The sequence below is a fragment of the Chelon labrosus genome (genome assembly GCF_963514085.1).
Source record: "Chelon labrosus genome assembly, chromosome: 11".
In the NCBI taxonomy this organism is placed as follows: domain Eukaryota; kingdom Metazoa; phylum Chordata; class Actinopteri; order Mugiliformes; family Mugilidae; genus Chelon; species Chelon labrosus.
Genome location: NC_140344.1, coordinates 2,746,620 through 2,772,107, shown reverse-complemented (window position 1 = coordinate 2,772,107; position 25,488 = coordinate 2,746,620). Strand labels below are relative to the sequence as shown.

Genomic DNA, 25,488 nt, shown 5'->3' with positions numbered 1-25,488 from the left:
CATGTAGTGGATCCAAATATATGGGGAGCAGCCTTTTTCGAAAAGGCCTGCAGAACATGTTCTTATGAAAGTCTGTACCCAAGACTAACAAGGGCCAACCAAAATAGGAAAAGGGACAGCAAGTCAACTCCCTAGAAGTGACATGTGATATTACTTTGGACTTACGCTTGAAAGCTAAAAAGTTTTAACAAGTGCGTTTGGATGTTTGGCAGAAAAATTCCTTTCAAGCAGATTTTCTCGTTTTTGTTTGTGCCTGTGTCTGTTGTGTCAGTACAGTTGGTTCATTTAAAAGTGATTCTTTTATAAGATACTTGCATTATTACACACATTCTTAGCAACAAGCAAAACACACAGTATGCAATAAAACTAGCTGCTAATCACCAGTCTTCTGAGTACTGTTTTTGAAATGTCTGCATAACACGATTTCTGTGAATTTGTATTTAATTCCAGAAGCAGTCCTTCCAGAATAACTTCACTTTTCTAATAAACAGGATCTAATAAAATCTGATAAAGGTATGCATATGGATTTAATAAAGTCCCAGACTATGTTATTTGTTTTAAGTTTGTGAGTCATATGCAGGTGAGTTATTTCTTTCTGAGTGTTACGTGCCAGTCAGGGGCAGTGTATTTTTCTTGTCCCCCCCCCTCCCCTGTGTGTTCAGGTGATACTGCAAGTGATTCCACCTGGGAAGTCTGGTTGGTTCATCCAATTGCAACTACAGGACCTACTTTAAAAGGATCCACTGAGGTCACATGAGATGATTCCTGTTTGTTGCTGCTTTCTGACCAGTCTGAGCCTTGACTGCAGAAGCCCTCAATTATGTGCACGACTGTGAAAGAAAGGTCCTGATCATGACATCTGCAGACAGATGGCTGGATGAAAAGGAAGGGGCAAAAAAAACAAAAAAACAAACCCCACAGCTTTCAGCATGCATGTTGTCCTTGGCTTCTGTTTCCCACAATTCTCAGTCCCACAAATGGGATTGACGCCTTAATGAAGAAAGATGAAGCATTTCCTCCGCAGCCAAAGTTAACAGTAAATAATGCACAGTGTGTGTGACAAGACAGCATGCGGATAATTCATTTTAGAGCATCTAGTATGGGTCATCTATGCCTGTAGGAGCCCCAGAGGGGCACAGCTAATTATAGCCTCTACCCAGGAGCGCCATGATGAAGAGGAGGCTACTGAAGTCACAGTGTATGTTTGTACATGTCAGGCTGATAAACTCTGTATGTGAAGGTGTGTATCAGCAGGAATGTGTTTGTTTATGTCATGTGTATTAAGCACGTTTCCTTTGCTAGTTGTAGATCACTTAACTTTATTATATTTGTTTGCATCAGCCTTAGGATGTAAACACAATGACTATGTGATGGTGAAATTCATATTTGCAGTATTGATCACTAGAAGTTTCCAGCTGTATCCAAACCTGTGGGATTCACTGACTCACATGGAGTCAGAAGACTTGCCGGACTACCTGCCGCACTGTGCTGGTTGGAACACCCGTTATCTGGATATAATGGCAGATGGATTCACAGACCCTGTTGTTTTTTTTAGGATGTACAAGTATTTATTAGTTTTTGTTCTAAAAATCCACTGAAGAATGCAAATAACCAAATAAACAAAATAAAAGAATAAAAAATGAATAATTATCAGCCCAGTCACATATGCACAACCAACATTACAGTAATGTCTAATTAGCTGTATGACATCAGGCTCCAAATAATTCAAATAGGGTTCCCAAATGCTGTATGTAATGCATCTGACTTTGAGTGCACATAATATATTCTAGCGGCACTAAATCAAACACACTTCACACTTGGTTCCTTTTCACTGATCCAGTGCTGTAAGATATTCTTCCTCGCAGCACAAGTAAGAACACAAAACAATGGCACGAGGCTGAAAAAGTAGGGATATGTGCATTCCGTGTATCATCTTTAGCTGTATGATTTGGTACAATTGCAAACTGAAACTGATTTAGCATATCTCCACACATGTTCCCGTTCACTCTCATCAATCAACCCTTTCCTAGCTCTAGGCAACAGGTACCTCAGCACACATGGCCACATAGAATACTGTGCTGTTTTTGATGACAGTGTGTCGAATGAGAACTTCTGCATTTTCAAGAGTGAATATTACACCTTTTTCGCTGCTGGACATTTTGACAAGTCTGCAAAGGGCTTATATCCTCGGTAGCAGAAACGCTCATCCGTCCATGCAGCTAAACTGAGCGGTGATTATACTACATGAGTCCAGACAGTTTGGAAAATAGGAAATTTGCAATCCACAAAGCAAAACGATGACGGAGAGAAACAACCTACCGGTACTCGAAGTGCTTTAAAGTTCCAATGACACATCTACCCATTCATTCGAAGTACTGGGAGCAACACAGTTCATTGCCTTGCTAAAGAACACTTTCGCATGTGGTTTGTACCAGGGAAGAAATCATTAACCCTCTGGTTCATGGACAGCCTGCTCTACCTACTGAGCCACAGCAGCACAAATTTCTGTTTGCAGCTAATGAGCCACACTGTAATAAATTCAGTTCAAAAGCTGTTTTAAATACATGAGTAAACTCAACTTTGAGAAAAGCATTATTTCAACTCAATAAGGTAAGTTATATAAATTGCTTAATTAATAACTTTTTTTTTTTTTTTTACCACTTGTGTCCTACAAGACAAAGAAACATGCAGTAAGATGACAAAGTTAAAAACAAACAAAATTGGTCTCTTTCTAGTCATCTGCTTTTCAACTTACATCTATTTCAAGGCAGTCCAAAAGTTTCTGGAGCGACTGCTTCCTTCCACTCCAGGTCGATGCTCTGTAAACTGGCAATAGTCCTGGCACAAGGCCATCCAGTCCTGCAAAGAAATGTTTGGGAAAAAAAAAAGATAAATGCAGCCACTTACCTTAATTCACTCAACGCTTACCTGTTCCCCGTGAATTTCTCTTCTGCGCCTGCAGCTCGTCCAGAAAAGAGATCTTAAGTCACGTCGTAATTCAACACACTACTCTGTTGACAAAAAGTAGCCCTCCGCCACTTCTCTTTAACCGTGCTCTGCTCATCTGCTCGACAACAAGTGTTCCTCTTATTCTGTTAATTGGCAGCTGCAACCAGATGGAGCTACTGAAGTATTTTAAAAGATCTTATATGATAATTATTAGTCCCTTATCAGATCAAGATGAAAATTTCAAGTTCATTAAATTAAGTTGAGTTTCTTGACTCATTATGTTAAGTTGATTTAAATAATAGAAACGAGCCAGAATAACTTACTGAGCTGGTGTCTTTTTGCAGTGCACCGTACTTAAAGTTAAGGATTATTAAAGGATGCAGGACTGCACGTGTGGTGGTATTCATGTTTGTCACATTGTTTATTACAGACCATATCCAAGGCTGTGTGACCCACAGCTCACCCTTGATATCAGGAAACAATATTGACATGAAATGAAAAAACATCATATGACTAGGTCTGTGAGGATTTGTAACATGTTCACCAAATGTAGGAGCAGTCCATTCAGGAGCTGCTGAGATAGTCCAGTATCAATCTAATGTTTTCTTCTTAAAGTCATGCAGCTGTAATAGCCAAAAATCTATACAGATTATTCAGATTCAGATTCAGAAAACTTAAGGCACATGTAAGCAGCGTGATGTGGTAAACAAGTCACAAAAAATATAACAATACACAATATACTCTAAAAACTATGCAATAAATGTTTAAAACTTTTCAAACCATCAATAGAGGATGTAAACATGGCTGCATGAACAAAGTGAGCAAGGGGAAGACAGAGAGAAGGTGAGTTTGGCGCTCCCTCCTCTTCTGAATTATGCAGGCGGGGCAGCAGAACCGCCGTCTGGAGGGGACCCACTCAAATGATGAGTGGAGGATGCGTGAAGGGACTTTGGTGAAGATGAGTGTCTGTTGGTCGTATATGCGTGTAAGAGATTATGACTGACACGTTAGCCCCAAGGAACACATCTACATGCACACAAGTATCCTGGTTATGATTACATCCTTGTACGTTTGCACTTTCAGATACCTGGATTAGAAACCAGAAAGAAAAGGTGCTTCCTGTGCCCTTCGAGTTAAGCAATCGGTTCAACAATAAATACGGTGGAAAAGGAAGGAAAGATGAGGGAACAGAAGTTTAAAACAGAAGGCAGAATCCCTTATTGTGAAATTCATCATATGCTAGGTTATGCGTGCCTCAAAATAATTAGCAATCAAGATGGCTACATTAGCACAGTCGTTCGAAATAAAAAAGACGCAAATATTAGATTCAACAGGTGGAAAGACACAAGCACAAAGTGACCATAAATAACATAAAGCAGCTTTAACAAACAGTTAAAGTCTGACAGCTGATTTGCTCTTGACTTCTTGTTTAATAACTCTTGACTGCTTCTGTGATGAAAAGCTCTCCCGCACTAACACACTTGACTCTAAGCCAGTCCATTAATCCAACAGACACTTCAGAGAGCACCGTGATGTGTTTCTACTGTCATCCAGTGAAAGAACAAGCTGTGAGCCGTCTGCAGGCTAAGGCACACGTATGTGCTTGCATTAAAACCATTTTCCATTGCGTGGTTTAATAACTGTCACCACAGAGGCCTGTGAGTTGCCAACAACAGATTTCACTTGTTAATCAGCCATCTCATTTACATCTGATATAAATTACAAAAGTGTGCCAAGCCTTGCGCAGGACATGAATCTGCTAGAAACAATGCCCTAATTTTGTCCTCTTTCCATAATGTTGTCTATTCTTTTGGAAAAAGAGAAGCGTTTTTTATTAAAACCTGTGAGGATTTTTAGTTTCTGGACAGTTTACAGAGAAGAGCTATGTGGTTCTCTTCTTTGTAATGGTTTTTGTGGTTCTCTTTACATATGCATGCAATTACACCACAGATACTGTAGCATTTTGGGTTCAGGTAAATAAATAAACAGAAATTCCTCTATTGGCTCTGTCTATAAATCAAGAGTGTTAAATACAAAACTCTGCAATTCTTGCTATTTGTATTTACTATTCTCTCTCCATATATTGGAAACTTATGATTCGGGAGGAAAACCAACAAAACTGAAGCAAAACTGGTATTAAGGAAGAAGATTTAATTTAACAGTCAAGGTTTGGCGTATTTCTGTGTTTCTGCAGATTACGTTTTTCTAGCTCTTCTATTGTCATCGTAACATTTAAATGGATGGCAGCAAAGCAGCAAACAGCAGAAAAATCTTTCTTCCCTTCTTTTTTCTTTTGTGAAGTTACTTTCACTGTGCTTTCAACCCATCAGAGGAATTGGGGGTTTCGTTCAGCGTGATGGCTGAAAATGGGAGCAATTGGGAAGCTCACAGTTTTAGGATGACAGGATGATGTAGGCGGCTGCACCGGGGAAAAACCTCTTGTTGTATGCCAGCTTTAAAAAACTGTGAGACATTTGGGGAGGTTGCACATCAGCATACTGTATATAAAATATTTAAATGTATTGTGTGTTTTCTGTTTAGATCTGTTTTGTTTGAGACGGCCCATTTAATAATATTTAATTGACATTTCCAATCGGCAAGTCCAGATGGAGTGGCGTTCCTGACCATTTCAGTCCTGTTTAATTTGCCATGTCAAGAGACATTCCTTCTGAAGGCAGGTACCTCGTTGTGTCTGCATATAGCTGGAGAAAGATCAGGCCCATTCTCATTTAGTTTGTTTGCTTAGTCTCTAGCAGAGAGAATGGGACTCCTATCCTTCGGTGACAGAGAAAGCTGCATTCGAGTGTCACCCGAATAAGCGGGAATAAAGACTTATTCACACAGTTTTGTTTTTTTAATAATACAATACTTCAGTGTATTCATCACATACATTAATGGAACCATGGCTCCCAGGGCTTAATTTGTGTAGATTCCTGCTGGAACAGGGTCCCAGGCTGTCTATATCCCAGTTACCTTTGTGATATATAACAAATATAATAACCATAGTCTTGATTAAATATCACATTTGTTAGTAATTTAAAATTATTCGTATTATGTCTTGAGTGAAAAACTGGCTAACTAGGCCCAAGTTATGTTCATAAACAAACAACACCAAAAATAAAACCTGAATCAGAGAGGATCATAAATGTGGAACTTCTGAGTAAACATAAGTCACAAAAAAGGCAGCTAAATTTGCATTTGTTTAAAGAAAAGCTACGCTTGGTGCTTTTAAATGAGTCAACCGATAGTCCCCTGACCCATGATCGCTGAATGTGTCACTGCAAACCGCCTGGGACTGAAACTACCTGCAGCCAATTAAAATCTCAGTCACAGCAAAGCTGCAACCCCCCAGCACCCTCTGACACACACACGCCACCCCTGATGATCTCCAGAGCCCTGAATCGATATCTGTGGGTTAAAATAAACCATGTTCATACATCAGAATCCATCAGAGCTGAGGAGTGGTGAAATCAGCTGATGACATGCAGCAGGGTTCCTGGGAGAAAGCAGGCTAAAAAAGAATCAAGAATCAATGGTTGCATTATTCATGTCAGGGCTAATGAAGACAGCAGCAGTTGCAGCTGTGTTATAAATACAATAAATATTGATTCTGGGAAATGACAGTGTCTGAGCAGCCTATAGATGATTCCTCCACGGCTGTAGAAGGAATTTAGCATTTAGAGGACTGCTCCACTGCTTTTCAAACTCATGTCCCAAACCTCTCCAAACAAAGTATTCATATATACATATAATCGATTAGACTAGATTCGATGTATTTAAACACAAATTTCAAAGTATTTAAACTCTTATAATTCTTCAGTGCCATCCTCTCTGTGAGACAAAACTCGAGTGGTGATTGTGGCATTTTTCAAATACAAAATCTTTAAAGAAGTCTTAACTGACACAATCTAAAAAATATGAATAAATCTAATTTATATTAAAGTTACCAAAAATGTTCAAAATAAATGCTGGCAATTTATAAAAATTCAACATATATTTATATTTTATTTCATTCTGTATTTATTTACCTTGCTATTAAATCCCCAATTTATGCATTTCCCCTTTATTCGTCTATGTTAGGTATTTATTGCCTATTTTTTGCATCTTGTTCTTTATGTCTTCATCTTTTTTTATTTAATTTGTGTACTTCATTTGTTGCGCATTTTCAACCGTATTCATTTCAGTTTTTTGCATCTCTGCTTCATTATTGAAATAAGGGGAGCTTGTAAACTTTTTTTTACTTGTAAAGTTTTTCCCTTAATTAGGCTGATCAAACCCGAACCAGGCTCACCAAAGAAATGGCTACTTCCACTCAGGAGATGTATAGAAAATAGAAGCTGATGATCTGAACAATATAATCCAACCATTATTCACCCCAAAGCCTTGGCACGTCACTGACAAACCCACAAGTGCAACACTTTTCTTCTGATGATTCTTTTTATAGCAGATGCTGTGCTCCAATGGTGCAAACTTCCTTCCATTATCTGCTGATTCTTATAGACATACATACCTGTAGACTATATAGAGTAAAACCTGTTCAGTACGTAATCCAGCCGTTAAACTACAAATCTGGGCTCTGAACTGAGATGCAACACCTGGTTGCATCTGTCTCTGGTTTGTCTATATTGTGGTTGTATGAGAGCACATTCACATGGAGAAGAAAGGAAGTAGAATTAAAAGTTACCAAATCTAGTGACAAAGCTGCCAAATTGACAACACTGGTCACTTTCTGCACTGCGTGAACAGCAACACAAATACTGCTTAATGTGCAAATTAAATGCTACCGGACAAGCCAAATGAAGAGGAGAGACAATTCACAGAACAAAGCTGGTGACTGACTGAGAGCACAGCTGCTAATGGGTATAATTTAATATTGATGATAGTATGGCCGAAGGGCAGATTCCTGTTGAAACAGTGTTTCCAGTCCAGCTCTGAGCTTTGTGTCAGGCTGTAACTGATGCCCTCGCCTCCAGTCGATGTTAATTACGTAATATGTGACGGCTTTCAACATTTCAGTATGAAACTAATTAGCTTTCCTTTGGTCTTTTATAACGGGTGAAGCCTACAGGAATTGATCAGCGGTCCCTCATTGTCTCTGGAACAACATGCAGATTCGGTAAAACAAGGTAAACTTTTCAGAGAGTAATTGGCCCCGGGGCCACCTACAGCCACTGCATGAAAGTGCTTAGCAATGAGAAAGACTTACAAAGTGTCTGTCAAAGAGCCAATTAAGCTGATGTTGCAGGATTTCCTGCCAGTGTCAGACTGGTTTACTGGAGATGAGATGTGGAGAGGAAGAAACTGTTATCAGTCAGAGGATATACTGACTCTTTCTTTGCGTCGTACCCTGCTGTGTGTGTCTGAGATGTAGTGCCCATAGATTATGAGGGTTCAAGTGCAGCAGGGGAGGGTAGGACCTTTTGTTTCTACGTTTATATGGACAAACCCATGGTAGTCACTGAAATAACTTGAAACTGCCAAAAGCAATAATAAATAAAAATCAGACAGGGCAGCACAGTGGCATGGTGGTTCTCCAGGTACTCCAGCTTCCTCCCACTGTCCAAAGACAAGCTGGTTAGGTTCATTGGTGATTCTAAATTGGCCATAGGTGTGAGTGTGAGTGTGAATGGTTGTCTGTCTCTCTGTGTTAGCCCTGCGATGGACTGGAGACCTGTCCAGGGTGTACCCCGCCTCTCACCCGATGGCAGCTGGGATAGGCTCCAGCACCCCCGCCACTCTTCACAGGACAAGCGGTTACAGAAGATGAATGAATGAATGAATGAAAATCAGACATTGCTTTTGAATTGTGGTTCAACAGAATCCTTTTAACCCTCGTGCTACCCTCTTGCATGATCTCTCTCTGTCTGGTAAAAAACAAACCAATGAAACTTGACAAAAATGATGGTACCCCTAGAAAAGATCATTTGACCATAGGGACATGTTAAACTAAGGTGTGTCCTGTAATTAGCATCACAGATGTCTTCAAACTTGTAATCAGCTAGTCTGCCTATTTAAAGGGTGAAAAGTAGTCACTCCAAGCAGCTAAATGTTCCTGTGACAACAGTTGCACATATAGTTTAAGGTCCACAGAACTGTACCAGCCTGGATGTGGCTGCAAGAGAAAAATTCATGACAAATTGAAGGGAAGGACACTACGAATGCGGACCAAACAGCCCAGAACCACTGGTCAAGGTCAAGGTACATCAGTGTCAGATAGCACCATGCGTTGCTGTTTGAGCCAAAGTGGACTTAATGGACGACAAACAACGAGGACTACGTTGTTGGGTTGGAATTTACCTCAATGCATATTGACCAACCACAATGGTGAGAGAATGTCCTTTGGACAGATGAGACTAAACTGGAGCTTTTTGGCAAGTCACAACTGCCATGTTCACACACAAAAATTAAGCATCCAAAGAAAAGAACACTGTACCTACTGTGTACAGTGTTATAAATATGGAGGAAGATCGGTTATGTTCTGGGGCTGATTTGCTGCATCTGAAATCTCAAGACAATCAAGGCAGTGAAATGTGCTGCCCAGTGTCAGAAAGCTTGGTCTCAGTCGTTTTTGATACAAAACATTGGACTATTCTGAAATGGCCTTCCATGAGCCCTGATCTAAATCTAGATGAACACCTATTAGATAGACAGATAGATAGATAGATAGATAGATAGATAGATAGATAGATAGATAGATAGATAGAGCTGAAACATGCAGTCTGGAGAAGGCACCCTTCAAACCTAGGACAGCTGCGGCAGTTTGCTCACAAGGAGCGGACCAAAATACCTGTCAGCAGGTCAAGAAGTCTCATTGAGAGTTATAGAAATTGCTTGATTGCAGTGATTGCCTCAAATGGTTGTGGAACACAATATTAAGTTAGGGACACCACCATTTTTGTCCAGACCAGTTTCATTCATTCATTCATCTTCTGTACCCGCTTATTCCTGTTAAAGGTCGCAGGGGTCTGCTGGAGCCTATCCCTAGAGGCGGGGTACACCCTGGACAGGTCTCCAGTCTATCACAGGGCCAACATAGAGAGACAGACAACCATTTACACTCACACTCACACCTACGGCCACTTTCGAATCACCAATTAACCTAATGAACATGTCTTTGGATGGTGGGAGGAAGCTGGAGTACCTGGAGAGAACCCACGCAGACACAGGGAGAACATGCAAACTCCACACAGAAAGGCCCAGTCAGCCCATGGATTCGAACCCGGGACCTTCTTGCTGTGAGGCATCAGTGCTAACCACCTCGCCACTGTGCCGCCCCCAGACCAGTTTCATTAGTTTAAATTTTTAAATTGTTCTGTTGAACCACAATTCAAAATCAATGTCTGATTTTCATTAGTTAAAGGATATCAGGTCTTTGCTGGAGCATATTCAGTTCCTAATGGAGTGACCCCAGACCACGTTTCTGCTGCAGACATTTTGTGGCCAGGAGAAGTGGTCTAGCTTCCAGACTAATCAAAGAAGGACGAAAAATCACAAATATTTACAGGGTAAAAATTACTGTCAGAATTTTTGGGACTTGTTTTCCTCTCTTTTCATCTAACATAGCTGAGCAGTCTGTCTTATTCAAATCCTTAATTTAGACACCTCAGCATGATGTACTTAATTTTCCCTTTCTTGATTATTTTGGCAGGGTCCACCCTAAAGCTGATTACTTTCTGGCAGTTGCTGCTTAAATACAAGCAGCGTGTTCTGCCAGCCTGCTCTGCTGATTCCGATTGTGTGTGGAAACACATTAAAAAATGGTCAGTCACATTTCAGCTTTCAGGTGGGTCTTCTACTGGCTGAGTCCAGTCACGCAGACGCAATTATTGTTACTAGTTGGAGACTTTCTGACACACCGGCCACAAGATGTCAATCATGGTCTTTATGTCAATCATCCACTCTTTCACCATGGCGAACAGTACTTGTAACACCAATAGCAAAAATTCCTTAAACTGAGGAACGAAGTATCAGACAGAACAGGGACGGACATCACCCTGCATTTAATGGGTTGCTTTGGGATCAATTTTCATCATCTACCACTTCATCTTAAATGGAAACAGAATCAGTTCAGCTCATTCAATGCTCTGAACATCACTGCTCTCAAAGTGCCCTCAGTGCTGGAAGAGTTTGTGGAGTTAGTAGAAATAATTTTGTCATTTTGGGTTAGATGTTAGATTGATACGACTCGACTCGCATGGTTCTGCACAGAGGCGTCAAAATCCATGTTCAGCCTCACTCACTGAAACATACGTATCGCTTTGCTTAAGCTGTGCAAAAATCCAGGCGCAAGAGTAATTACATCATGCTTTTGTGCCAGACTATTATTGGCAAGGACTGAGAGCCAGGAAACAGAATTGAAACAAAACTGGGAAAGTAAATATTTGTTCATTAAATTTTGGTCCGCAATTTTGGCCAGCACTCACCCTCCAACCCTTGCTTATCTTTCCACCTCTTTCCTGTTTCATTGCAGGAACCGGGGGACACGGAGACGAGGCTTCCAGAGACATGCCTCCGCCCTCACTCCCTGGGTTCCTCCATCTAAACAAGCGAAGACCATCTCCAGTTTCTACATTTCACTCTTATCCTATCCCTCCAACCCTTCTCATCTCATTACTTTGACCCCTTTCATCCCTCGTAGACTGAAGGAACCAAGTAAGGAGCAGCCAAACAAAAGAACATACACATAACTTCACAGCCACTCATCCATCACCCCAAGTACCCCTACACAGATCAGAACCCACTCATCTGTTTTGCTTTCTTCTCTTCCTCCCATTATCTCTCTCTTTCTCTTAAACGTAATCCTAAAGTCCTGTTTGTCACCATCAGTAACACTGTCCCTTCCTCACCTCCTGATGTGCCTATAACTTTATCTGTGTTTGTGGTTAAGATAAGAAAAGTCAGGGCTAACATCACCACTTCTCTACTGCATTTTCTGCAATCAACTTCGTCAACTTTGGACTGCTTGTTTCCCTGCAAGAACCATAGACTGTATAAAGATAGAAGGCGGAACTGCTCCTCTAACGTGAAGCCAAAGCAAGTAAATGGTAAATGGCCTTGCTTTTATATAGCTCTTTTCTACCTATTGTGCTCAAAGTGCTTTACAGTCACAGACACATCTACCCATTCGCTCACACAAGCACACACACATTAACACACCAGTGCCACGCACTGGGAGCAACTGGGGGTTCAGTGTCTTGCTCAAGGACACTTCGACATTTGGCACATTCCGGGGATCGAACCACTAACCCTCTGGTTCGTCACCCTCCTAGTGACTGGCTGCAGTATAGGTCATAAGCTCCAACTCCTCCATGTAAGTGGATGGGACTTGGACCAAACAAAGACATTAAAATACACGTCAAATAAGTAACACCAACAGAGACACGTTAATGACTCACAAATGAAAGGGAAAATGACAATACAGTTCCAAAACCATGACAAGACAAACTGTTTCATCTTCAGTGTCTGCTTCATTGTGGACAAAAGATTTTCTTTCAGCTGGCTGCAAATGCAAGAAATAAGAGATACATTCATTCATTCATTCATTGATCTTCTGTAACCGCTTATTCCTGTTAAGGGTCGCGGGGTCTGCTGGAGTCTATCCCAGCTGTCATCGGGCGAGAGGCGGGGTACACCCTGGACATGTCTCCAGTCTATCGCAAGGTTTCCACAGAAAGACAGACAACCATTCACACTCACACCTATGGCCAATTTAGAATTAACCTAATGAGCATGTCTTTGGATGGTGGGAGGAAGCTGAAGTACCCAGAGAGAACCCATGCAGACACAGGGAGAACATGCAAACTCCACACAGAAAGGCCCAGTTGGCCCATGGATACGAACCCAGGACCTTCTCGCTGTGAAGCATCAGTGCTAACCACCTCGCCACTGTGCCGCCCAATAAGAGATGCATCGAGGGAAATTAAAACAGGATGCCTAGAGGAATGATCACTCAGACTCTACCTGTTCTTCTTTTCTGCCAGGACATGCAGAAATATTCATTACATGCATGAGGAGTTCTTTCTTGCAGCTAATATTGATCCGACCTCTCCTGTTCCACGGCACATATTGATCACATTGACGTTTTTTTTTTTTTTTTAATCCGTAATGAGGCGTGCACTGTGCTGAGTTTCCTGCCAGACACAGGTTTGTACAATGTTAAAGGTCAAATCTAGTGTGGATGTAGTTACTGTCCACTTCCTGCTCTGCAGCTTTTACCAGTAACATTTGCTGTTGATTTTTTTCTCCTGTATCATATCCACTCTAACATCTGTCCTCCACACACACATGAAAAATATTCTTTACTGTTAAAGCAGAAGTGACCTTTACACAGTCCCCTGCTTGTAGGTTCCTGGGCAAATGTAGATGTAATCAAGCAATGATGATTTTCAGTGGAGATGGTGAATAGATATGTCTCAGTGATGTACACTGCACTGTAAAATCTAATTAGTTGACCTTACTTAAAAAAAGTATGCAAACTCGTTGCCTCAAAAAAATTAAGCAAAGTAATCTTAAGATTAGTGAGTTAGAAAAGCTTGTTTATTTTAAGTGTGCAGTACTAAATGGAGTAGTACAACTAAAAAGAAAAAATTAAGTTCATGTAACTTAATAGCCATGCTTACTGTTAACTTAATTTTTTCATGTTGTGTGGACTGCTTGATATAAATTTAACGCCACTTAGAATTACTAAATACCTACAACTTACTACTAACTCATTTTTATAAAGTTCACTTAAATTAAACAAATCAACTTCCTTGAATGGGTCCTTGTCCTTCTTCTCTCTCTCCCATTTCTTATCTATTTTAGCTGTTATTATCTAATAAATCAAAAACACCACAAAAATATACTTAAAAAAAACACTCACTGGTTGATTCAGCTGTATTACAACATTTATTAAAAAAATAATTGCATCATTGAGAGATCTAGGCTGAAGAATAAACGTTTTATTACTCATGTAATAACCTTACAATAAGGCATTCATTATTCATTACATTCATTGCATTTCTGATCAAAACTACAAGTACAACAAATGCTTTTGTGTCCCAAAGCGAGCATCAGTCCAAGGTTTAAACCAACCAATCCAAATGCAAAGCATATGTAAGCCCAAGTAACAAACAAACTGCCTGAGGCAAGTTTTTAATACAAGCCATGATAATACCTCCCTCCAGAATGGTGGCAGTGGAGATGGGCTGGAGGTCCACTGAACTTGGACCCTCGTGAGGACTATCTTCACTGACAACTGTCAGCACACCAACAGTGATGCATTCTAGGGCCTCGTCTCTTGCTGTATCCTACAAAGACACACACGTTCTTCAGCATGGCAATTTGTACTCTTCTAAAATATTCATTTTGAGTGTTGAAAGCATTTGATAGAGAATATGATTTTAAATATGTGTTCACACTGGAGTGCTGTAATATAGCCAACAAAATAAATGTGGTGTAGTTTAAACTAAAGCTATGGTCCACAAGGTCCATATGTTCTTGAACAGTGACACTGACTTTTCAACCTTGACTCCTGCTCCTTAGATTTAAAATGTATTAATGTGTACAACGTTTATGTGGCAGATTTCATTTTTATTTACTGGCTGTTTAAATACCTCTTAGATTAGCTGTGGAGGAAATGCTATACAAAATACATCAATCACACTCAAATGTATATTGTATATTGTGCAGGTAGAATTACATCTTCTATGTCAGCACAGATACAGTTCTATATTAATGCAGACCAAACTTTTTCTTATGTGCAAGTACTTACAGAGCATGTCTTGAAGAATTCACTGGAGTCGTCACCAAGTAAAATGGGAATGCCTTTGAGGACAACAGAGCGAAGTACTGTCACGTCTGGTGTCTAATAATACAGAGAGAGAGAAAAGACCAGTTAACAGAGTAATTCACAAGGCACAAGTCAGACAGGAAATAGAATAGGTTGGTCTGGATCATCTCATTTAGAATTTGATTGATGAACTATCATATAGATCAAAAGCAAAATTAACCTACTTACCATCCAGCTCATGTGCTGCATCAGCTCACTGAGTTTCTGGACAACAGTTCCCTTTTGAAAAGTTCGATGAAACGCGGGGCGAACTGGTCCAAAGCCTCAAAGAAGTGTCCCTCAAGATCCTTACTGGCGATTCTATTAAACTCAGCAAACACCTGAAAAAGTATTGAGAGGGGTGGGTAGGGATGGAGAGATGGCAGAGGTGTTAACATTCCAACAATGTACATCTACACAGTGGTAGTCCTGTCTTTGAAAAGCACAGACTGTTATTGTTGGTAGCTAAAGTTAGCTAAGTTAGCATCGTTCCTAACTTAACAGCCTAGCTTAAAATAAAATGACACATCCAGACTTGTTCTGATGTTCTGCCATGTGAATGACCTCCTGTTCATGGAAACTCACAAACCGCCGGGATCAGTCTCTCATCTTGAGTCAACTCGACAAAAAAATAAAAAATAAAAAATCAACTCCGGCAGCGGGTGTGCGGGTGCACTTGACGAGCACGCCCGCGACCGTTACGTTAAAGTTTCTCCTCAACTTTAACGTAACAAAAGTCTCCAATGTTATCTATTTTCAATAACAAGCAAGACGTGGGTTGAAAAAAATAATAAAGTACTGACCAAGTTTCATCAAAATTTAGCCACATTATGTCTATAATATAGTTAATAGCGTTAACTGACATTACGACACACATCATTACTAGCTAGCACGAAAAATATGCGCTTACTTACAGAAACCAAACGGTCTAAACAAGGGTAAAATATTACTCACCAAATGAGTGTGCCAAGCACAAGAATGCTGAAAATAATTATCACGAGTGCCGTTGCAGCAATTAGGTCAAGCTCGGTCCAGCTCCACCGCGTCCGTTGCGGGCATGTTGTTGACATGTATCGTCAAGCGCAGAGAGGAGAGGACGGGTCTGCGCATGCCCAAAGGTCGAAAAAAGTTTTCAAATCCATAGAAAAAAAGCGCAATTATCAAAGACGTACTTTTTCTAAGTGTATCTAGCTCGAGTAGACTGAGCCGGTGAGATTTTTCAACCACAAATTACAAGTAACTTACTAAAAGCGAGTGTTAATAGCACTTTGATAAAAACTGATTTAAGTCAATTTACTATTTTTAATTAAATACCATGTTTGCATTTACAGTGTGGTCTCTTGCCTCACTTGGACAAATTTCTTGAGAATAAATTATTTTGAAGGTCGAGAACTAAAAGGCATTTGTGGGGAGCCTGATAGCAGTCAGTGTGCCAGTCAGAGCCAAAGAAGAGCCAAAGAAAGGCCTACGGTACAGGTATACCAGTGATCAGTGGATTTGCTCAAGGTGATGAAGGACAACTAGTTTTTATGTTGCATTCAACTGAAATTTGAGAAGTAAATTGCACTGCTGACCATTATTAAAGATTTAAACTGTGCTGACCTTTGAGGAAGGAGGGATACATATTAGCAGGGTTTCACTACCTATACCTAGCTGTACTGGAGTATGAACACAAAATTTTCGTCTGGGAATTTCTAGGCCAATCAAAACATTTGGACGGGCTTTAAGCAGTGATGGACAGGAGAGTAACATCGCCGTAGTCATACACATCATCTGAACTCCGTGGATTTGAAATAGTTTACAGCAAAATCGCTCTGATTGTTTGTTTGACTATCCATTTGTGGGCACAGGTATTTTTTCATTTTTTTAAGAATTGAGTCTGGCTTTGTCAGATTAGTATTTGCTACCAAATGTCTTGTATTAGAAGATCCTTAACTGAAACATTATTTTTTTACATGGCCAGCTGCCTACCTAGGAGACATTCTGTTGTTATTGTAGTTTTGCCTCGCATATAAGAGCAAAACAATTCTAAAAACAATTAGAATATTTTCCTATTAATATGTGCCAAACTGTGGGTTAGAAGAGCATAGATGAAGCAGGGCTGTTGTGTGTGCTAGTCAGCCCTAGTTTATGGAGATCACACTTGTGTCAAGCAGAGTCTTGTACTAAAGAATTAACAGCACCAATGAATCATCAACATTTTTTTCCCCCAGTGATTGGAATGGAAAATAAAGAAACCCCAACACCTACAGTATAACAAGGCAACAACAATTCACAATTTCTCAATTTATTCTTAGTTTTTTTTTTTTTGTTCAAATGTTTCCCCTTCAAACAGACCCAACCATGGCACCGACTTGAGAAACATTCCTTTATTATAAATAGATCATTTGTATAAAAAAGGGCATGCTTCAGTTCAACCATGGCATTTTGACATTTCACAACCAAAAGCTACCGTTCAGTTAGCCAAAAACAGAACAGACTCATCTCATAATGCAGGTCGACGAACAGACATGAGACAAGAATCAGAAATTTTCACAATCACAACCAAGTTTTTTTTTTAAAACATACAATTAGAATAACAACAAATATGGTTGGTCCCAACTATTTTTTGAATTTCCTTTTAATTTTTTTTTTTTAAAGTTTAATGTCCCTTGGATGTTTTTATTTTTTATTTTTTTATGATCATTTTTGCGCAGTTGAGGCCAGTTCCCTGCTTTCTGTAAACAGAAAAACACAACAGATGTGTTGGTTCAGTGTTTGGAGCACCTCATTTCTGTCTCAGTCCGTGGTGATGTCTCTGACAGAAATCAGTGTGACCCAGGACATCCCTGTCTGGAAAGCATTTCTTCACATAGCGTGGTTGGTGTAGCTGACATAAGTGGTTTTTGTTGGTGGCACTGTGGAGGACAAAGAACAATAAGTTAGTAATGTGACAGTGATTTCATTTCTATTAGTTATCTGCAAGTTCTTACATCACTTTACAGTAGACTGCTTGATTTTAATTTTGGAACAGAGGAGAACCCTAACCCAATTGTCATTCAAGTAATTGCACTGAACTATAAACAGTCTGGCTCATGGGGTCTTGATATTGAAAGTGAGCACCCACAGACCAGCTGCTTGATCTGACCTTGTGAACTGTTAAGCTCCATAAAATAGTTTATACCAGATAACAAACACAGTATAGCCATATTGCGCCTAAGGAGAACTTTGCAATGTTGTGCAACATGGCTTGGTGACTCGTTTCCTGGGGGAGTTACATGCGTGCATAACTGCTGCATGGAGGGAAAATCAGTATTTTTATGGTTGATTTGTGTGCATATTGGCTGTAATTGGAAGCAGCAGTATTTTGTAGCTATATTCCCTTTCAAGAAGTAAAAACGTAGTTTGGGACACTTTGGTTACTTTGGCTGGCCAAATGGCCAAATGGAGAGTCTGCCAGGTATTTTGTATAAAAATCTTTGTAGAATAAGTGTGCAATGTGCTATTTCTATAAACTTATAGTTCAGTGGCATCTCTGTGCATAATATCATTGCTATCAGGGAGTTTTTCTACTGTAAGGACAAAAATGTATCAAAAATTATTTAGGCATACGTACTGCCACAGTGTAACTGGTAATTCATTTTTTAAAGTCTTACCTATCCATAGAGACCAGGGTCATGCATATGCGCATGCACGTGATAGTTTTGGAGCTACACCTGATTTATTTGGGGTATGTCTTTTTAGGTGAGCTCAACCTTCCAGTGCCCTGGAGGATAAATAAAGGATAAGCTTATCTCTTATAATCTTAACACCTAAATACTGATCAGCAACAATATGTAAGTAGGCTGTGGCACCAAGATTATTTTCAGTTGCTAATGCAGCAATAATGAGCCTCAAGTGGAGCCAGCAGTTGTCATTATTGCCACAGCTGCTGCTTCTTAAATAGAGCAGATCAGTTCAGTCAGAACATCTCTGATGAGTAAAAGTTTACAAGACAAGCAAGGCTAACTCAAGTTTACCTGCCTTAGAAACTTCTGCGACGCAAACTCTTTAAAACTACTACTGGACTGTCTGAAGTTGGATGGCTTTAAACCATTCTAAACTTTAATGACGGTAAAGTTAATATTTAGCTACAACTGAAAGCTCTTTTCAATTTAGTACAGATGAACCAAGGCAACATGACCTCTCTCAGAAGAGAATATCTTTGATTATCTTGTAAAAATGGTGTACGTGAAGGTCTGAGATATATCCTGTTTCTTAATGAACCGTGGTACTGACAGTCAACAAAATGTGAGCCACTTATACCCCATTATATATAGTTACTAATATAATAACGTGCGTGCTTTCAATGACAGAGAGACTTCACAACTTGTTACAAAATATGGAAATCATGACACTCAAAACGACAAACAGCTGTTCATGGTTCTGATAAGGCAGTAAGTAACGATCCATTAGAGACAGCAGATGGTATAATATTCTACTGCCCGCAAAACACTGTTGGTGTATATTTGCATACAGAGCATGGAACTAAAATAGGATCTCAAGTGCTGGCTGGGATTCACGTGAAGATGCAGTTTAATTACAGGTATGTGTACAGGTCACTGACTGTACATAATGTGGACAACATGCCCCCACTTCCTTGCATTGACTAAACTGATGCTTTGCTTTACCTCCATCAGAAATGTTGGATTATACACTATACTCATGGAGTGGTTGGCATGGCAACTGGTAGTCATCATGAGGTCACATCCTGTTTCTATAGCTCAAATAACTAACTAAAATGAAACTTATCCAAAGAATTAACACTTGAACATGCATCAGCATTATATGCATGCATCAGCTTATGACCTATACTGAAGCCAGACTCCAGGGAGAGCTCTACTTGCTTTGGCTTCACTTTGGAGGAGTTGCACCATCCTTCGTTCAACAATTTTCTGTCCTGCTAGAGCTGTTAATGGACTCCTTTTGCTTTTCTTGTGTTGTAAATTTGCCTTGACTGCATCAAGCACTAACAAGCACAAGCACCAAAACACAATGTCAACTATCAAAGATACAATTTCAGACGAACTCACCACTAGCTTCTACGCCCTCACATAGCTCTGTCTTCACTTCACCATTGGGCCGCTCGGCTGCTAGCTGCGACAGCTTGCTGGTCATAGTGGCAACAGTGACGATGGCCTTGAAGCTGCGTTTGCGTTTAGGCACGTTCTGCTCAGGGTGGAAGATTATGATGTACACCTTTGGCATGTAGAGCATGCCCAGAGAGACAGAGGCGCTGAGGCTGAGGGAGACAGTCAGCGTGGCCGTCTGGATGTACATCTGTGGAGGAAATTGAAGGGAGAGATGTGAGAGGATAGTCAATGATAGTGGTAAAAAATATCCAAAGAAGGATCCTATTTTTAGTCTATCTCTTCTATAATCTGTGAAACTCTACTGTTTAACCCCTAAATTACCATTATGCATGCATACAGACAAACAAAATATTTTTAATATATGAATATGTATGAATATGTCTTTAAATGAATTGGTATGTCCTGATCATTCCTCAGAATATTGTATTTGTTCTCATAAGAGAAATGGCTGTGAACTACTCTTAATTTATCTTCTGTGCTTTCTCAACAGTCATTAAATTCACCTATATTTTTAGCTCATACTCAGTTGTGACATTAAGTCATTTGATCCTTAAATGGAACATTATTTCATTAGTTTTGTGTGTGTGTGTTTTTTTTTTTTTTTTTTTTTTTTGAGAGAGGATAAAGATTTCCGCTGACAGTTCACTACATGCAGATAAACCGGATGATGGTGAAGGAAGTCATAAACTCAACATAATAATTCTATCAGTATTTATTGAATAACCAGATGGCTGAGTGGGCTGGATTCAATTACTGGAATCAATCTGATCACTCGGTTACCGATGGTACTGTCTGCTCCATCAGATACTTGGATAATACTTAAGTTTTATAATTTTTAATACTGCTAATGAAACACAACACTGTAGAGTCTTCAAAATCAAACCCTATAGGTAAGGAAAACATCAGTGCAGAAAGGGAAGGGTTAAAATTAGCAGTGATAATATAACTTGGTGAAAAAGAAGTAAGTGGAAATAGCAAGTAACAAAAACAGGATTTCTGTTTCAAAGAGAAAATCGAGTCTTCGATTATTTGAGCCTTCCTCAAATAAAAGTCTGTTTCAAATATAGACCTGGGTCTCTCAACCACAGAGGTAAATAGACCATAACTATCCACACAGCGTATACAATGGAAAAGTTATTCATAAATACTAAGCTCATAATCCACATTTGGTGCCTCCTCTCCTCACCTTGTTAACTGTGTGCTGTATAAATCCCAAATTTTCAGAAGTGGATTAACTGTTGGTGTGCCATCATGTGAGCAGCTGGGCTGTTATTTACTCCTGATAATGCTGATAACTCCTTGATAATCTTTAAACAGGATCAGCTTCAGAGCAGAGAAACGCCAGGACTCTCTCCTCTTCTCAGATAGACAGATGATCCTGAAGGCATCATTAGGCTCCACGCTGCGTTTATGAGCCAGAACGAAACTATTGATTCTGTGTTCTTATCTTTGTCTGCAGTGCTGTTCCTGACAGCGAGTATATTTGAGACCTGATCCAGTATTATTATTATTATTATTATTATTATTATTATTATGCAGACTGTAGCAGCTTCACTGTAGTTGCATCTGAGTGGTGCAGCAGAAGTATGGGGCCATAACTGAAACTATTCTCTGCTTAGAGGCTCACCTCTTTGAGGGAGCTGTGGGCAGTTGTTAGAGAAATAGATTTGGGACTATGAGATCCCGTCTATGTCTGTGGCTGAGGTACCTTGAGCAAGCACCTACAAATCCCTGATGACATTCTTTGTCCTGTATTTCGACTGTGCTGCAGCAGAGCATTATTCTCTTGTTAAATATTGTTTCTTCTGGATATTTGGCATTCACGTCGGCATTGGCAGAACAAATACACACATACCAGCGAACTATAAATCTAAAATTTTTTACTGTAGGAAGCACCAACTCCTATTACTGCACATTATTATTCTCATTAACATATCATTTGCATATCACATCCAAGCTATCTCAACCTCCGGGTCTCAGTAATGGAGGCAGACGATCCTTTGAACGGAGTCTGTTCATCAACTTTCAAGTATTTTACATTTTGAAAGTTTAAAAGTTCTGTATAATTAGGGGCTTTGAGTGACGATATTAGCTCAGTAGCTGCTAACTGTGGTCTCTCGGCTAGCCCTCACCAGAACTAATGACTAATGGTGCTGCAGTTGAACCAACAGTACACCCAACACGTCCTCCAGTTTTATCGGTAAGTGAATTTCGAGGATATTTATATGTTTGGTATCTTTGCCCAAAACAGCTGGCCTGGTAGCTGAAGTAGTTAACTAGCTAATTAGCCAGCTAAGGGAGTAGCCTTATCTTCAGCTAGCCATCCGGTTGTTTTAGCGAGGCATAGACATTTAAAGGAATCATGGTGTTCATGTGTTTCTTTTTATTATAATATATGTAAAAGTATGTATATGCAGGGTTAGTATTATATAGTAGTAACAGTAATGGGAACCACAGTAAGAGGAACCACCGTGACGAAGCTGTGACGTAGGAAATAAAAGAGTCTATTGTATAATACAACTGAGCCATGCAACCATCTTTAGTGTCTGTACAAAGCTTTTTAATTTGATAGAAAGAAAAACTAAACCCCCAAAACAACGCAGTCTTTTCAACCAGAAAAAGTAGAAATTTAGTCGCACTGTTGATTTGACAAAAAAAGAAGAGACAAGGAGGAACTCAAATGTTATTTTTTGATTTTTTAATGGTATACAATGGAATACAATGGAAGGAAATAAAAAGGAATAAAAGGAAATAAAATGAAAAATGAGGGAACAAACTGGAGTACCCGGGGAAAACCCTCCGCACCAATGTAGACAGCAGCACAAGCTGACAAAAACTGAGGACAGGATATCAAGCCCTCGTCTTGTAGCTGTCAGGTTGTACTACTGTCTAGCGAGATGAGTCTTAGAACTCTAAAACTGACCTACATTAAAGGAGAACTACTGTTTTATGCCAAGTCCAGGTTTTAAAAAACAGTAGTTCCCGTTTAACGGAACCCCTGCTTGCAGAAACCACTAGAACAGGAGGTGTCCCCATGATTTACACGGGACTGACCTTAACTTAACGGCTGAAGAGCTTGCTGCTGAGTTTGCATGTAGATTTCATCAGATGTTCTTTGAAAGAAGCCACGATCACTCTGTTAATCATTGGTCGGCCAAGATCCATAAAAAGCACGACATTGTCCTCAGATTTCTACTTTTTGCAGAGGTCCTTCAAGACAGCCTTGTGGAGGTTCCTGAACCTTTCCGAGGGTATGTTAACATTGTCTCAATTGAATTCATCCCAGATTTTGATGAACAGCCTGTAGCTGATGGCCTCAAACTCGTCCTTACCATATGTTATCTTTACTTTTGCAAAGGCCCGTGAAATTAGGCTCTCAACAAAAATGCTGACACACAGTTTGCACCTTTCTTGATCATCTCCTGAGGCCTCATCAAGTTTTTCTTCTTCTCCAGTTCTTGACAGACTCAGATTTTCATTCTCCACCACCCTAATCTCCAGAGAGGACGCATCCATCTGCTCAATGCCTTGGGCTGGTTTGTCTTTGGATGACTGGTGATGTTGAGTGACCTCCACGGTAGTGCTCTCTGCTGAGATGCGGGCAGGGGTAATGTCTGATTGAGTTGATGCCACTCCAACACATCGTTTCATAAACAAGCCTCTAAATGCGGCCCTCAATCTTTTCAGAAACGAAAATCTATTTTTTGGACTTGTGGCTGGAGCAGGTGTCTCCTCCAGATCCTGGACTTCTTCAACCTCAGACTGAGCAGTGCTGTCCTCAACTACTAACTGGTGTTGAGGCACAAGGATCTCCACGGTGGTGGCCTCTGGTGAGATGTGGTCAGGGGTAACAGCAGGTGGTTTCACAAAGAAGTCACTAAATGCAGTACTCATTCCTTTCAGAGACAATTTCTTCCTAGACTTTGGACGTGTGGCTGGAGCAGGTCTTTCTTCCAGACCCTGGACTTCTTCAACCTCAGACTGAGCAGTGCTATCCAGAGAGGAGGTTTCAATGTCTTGGGCTGGTTTGTCTTCAGGGTCTATGAGCACCACAGTGGTGGGCTCTGGAAATTGCTCATCAGGAACAGTGACCAGCAGAGTAAGGACCTCCTGCTGAGGCCCAACGCTCTCTGCAGCACCAACTTCTGATGACTTTATTGATGCTGATCTGACTACAGCAGGTCGCACCTTGAAAATCCTTTTCGCAAAAAATCCCTAAGTGTTGATTTTCACAGACCACCTCCACAGTGGTGCCTGCCTGAAACTGCTGCTCAGGTACAATGAGCACCACAGCAGCAACATCTGGAAACTGTTGCTCAGGTACAATGACCTCCACAGTGGTCACCCGTGGGACGTCTGTTGACTGTGTTGATGACACTGTGACTCCAGCAGGAGGTTCTTTGAATGAAGGTTTCACAAAGAACCCTTTAATCATGCCCCCCATTCTCTTTAGGGACAGTTTGCACATCCTGCACTTAGGACTCTTGTCCTCTTCATCTTCAGACTTAGCAGCGTCATCCTCAACTACTTTATCCATGAGAGAGTTGCAAAAAAGTAGCAGTAGCAAATTACCCCCTGTGGCGCTCAGAGATGACATCATCCCGGTCAGAGGTTAGTAGGTCAATCTACAGACCAGATGATGATAACAGGTAACTCCTGACTCAATGGGGAATCGCACTAGTGTATCATAGCAAAATATTGGTGAAATGAACAAGTTTCATGGAAGATAATGCGTTATTTAGAGGCTGCGTTGCAGTTCCCCAGTCACTCCCACAATATGGATACACGCGGATCTAAATATCTGATGAACGACTCCAAATAACATCAAAGTTATATGGGTGAGTAAACGTATTTTATGCCAGAAATAAGTTGTAACAAACAGTAGTTCCCCTTACTCATTCTTATGTTTTCTTTTTGGACAGGGGGGCGTCAGGTACAACATGTGCGCTCAGTTCCACATTGATTGAGATGCACAAAGGAAATGTGCTTCTTTGCGCAAGTCTTTGTACATGAGGCCCCAGGTGAAAACTGCAGCAGACCCTCTCCAACAACTACAACAGAGTGGAAATGAGACATAGCATCGTCCAGTGGACATTGTGTGTAAAATGAAGAGGAATCTGTGTGCTCTCAGTTGTGACAGGAAGCATTAAAGTATCATTTGTATTCTCTCTCGTTCTCGCCTTTGATGGTGACAGAACTTGTTTCGGGGTGAAAAAAACAACTGTCTGCTGCAGCAGGGAAAAAAAAAAACATGGACTCAGCTCAGTTATCAGAAAGTGAGCAGCCTGCTTCAAACTCGCTCAACCGCACACTCAGACACGCACACAGAAACACACACCATGCAGAGCTAGACCAGGCAGCACAAACCTCTGTTTCCTCTACCCACCTTGCAGCATCTGTCAGAACACACCTGGGCTCAGGCTCACAACCACCTACTGCTACCCACTGCTTGGAGGCCACCCACGTTGCCATAGCACTGGTCGAAGGTAAGTTGAGGCCTGGGTTAATGGCCTTCTGACAGAGTGTCAAACTGACAGCGGGGATTTCTCTGCGGGGCTCAGCTCAGCCACCAGGGCCCAGAGGATGGAGAAACACAGAGACAGATGGCAAGTTCCTTCC

General features: G+C 40.5%; 1 protein-coding gene across 1 annotated transcript in view; it reads right to left on the bottom strand.

Annotated features, from left to right (window-relative positions):
• Positions 1–17,126: 17,126 nt before the first annotated feature.
• Positions 17,127–25,488, bottom strand: part of LOC311495063 (metabotropic glutamate receptor 8-like) — a 121,605-nt gene continuing 113,243 nt past the window's right edge. Inside the window, exons 9-10 of the mRNA XM_084554374.1 lie at positions 19,810–20,056; positions 17,127–17,655 (exon numbers count right to left, since the gene is read on the bottom strand). Of these exons, the coding sequence (XP_084410500.1) occupies positions 17,606–17,655; positions 19,810–20,056 (297 nt within the window). The 3' untranslated portion in view covers positions 17,127–17,605. The remainder of the gene's footprint in view (positions 17,656–19,809; positions 20,057–25,488) is intronic.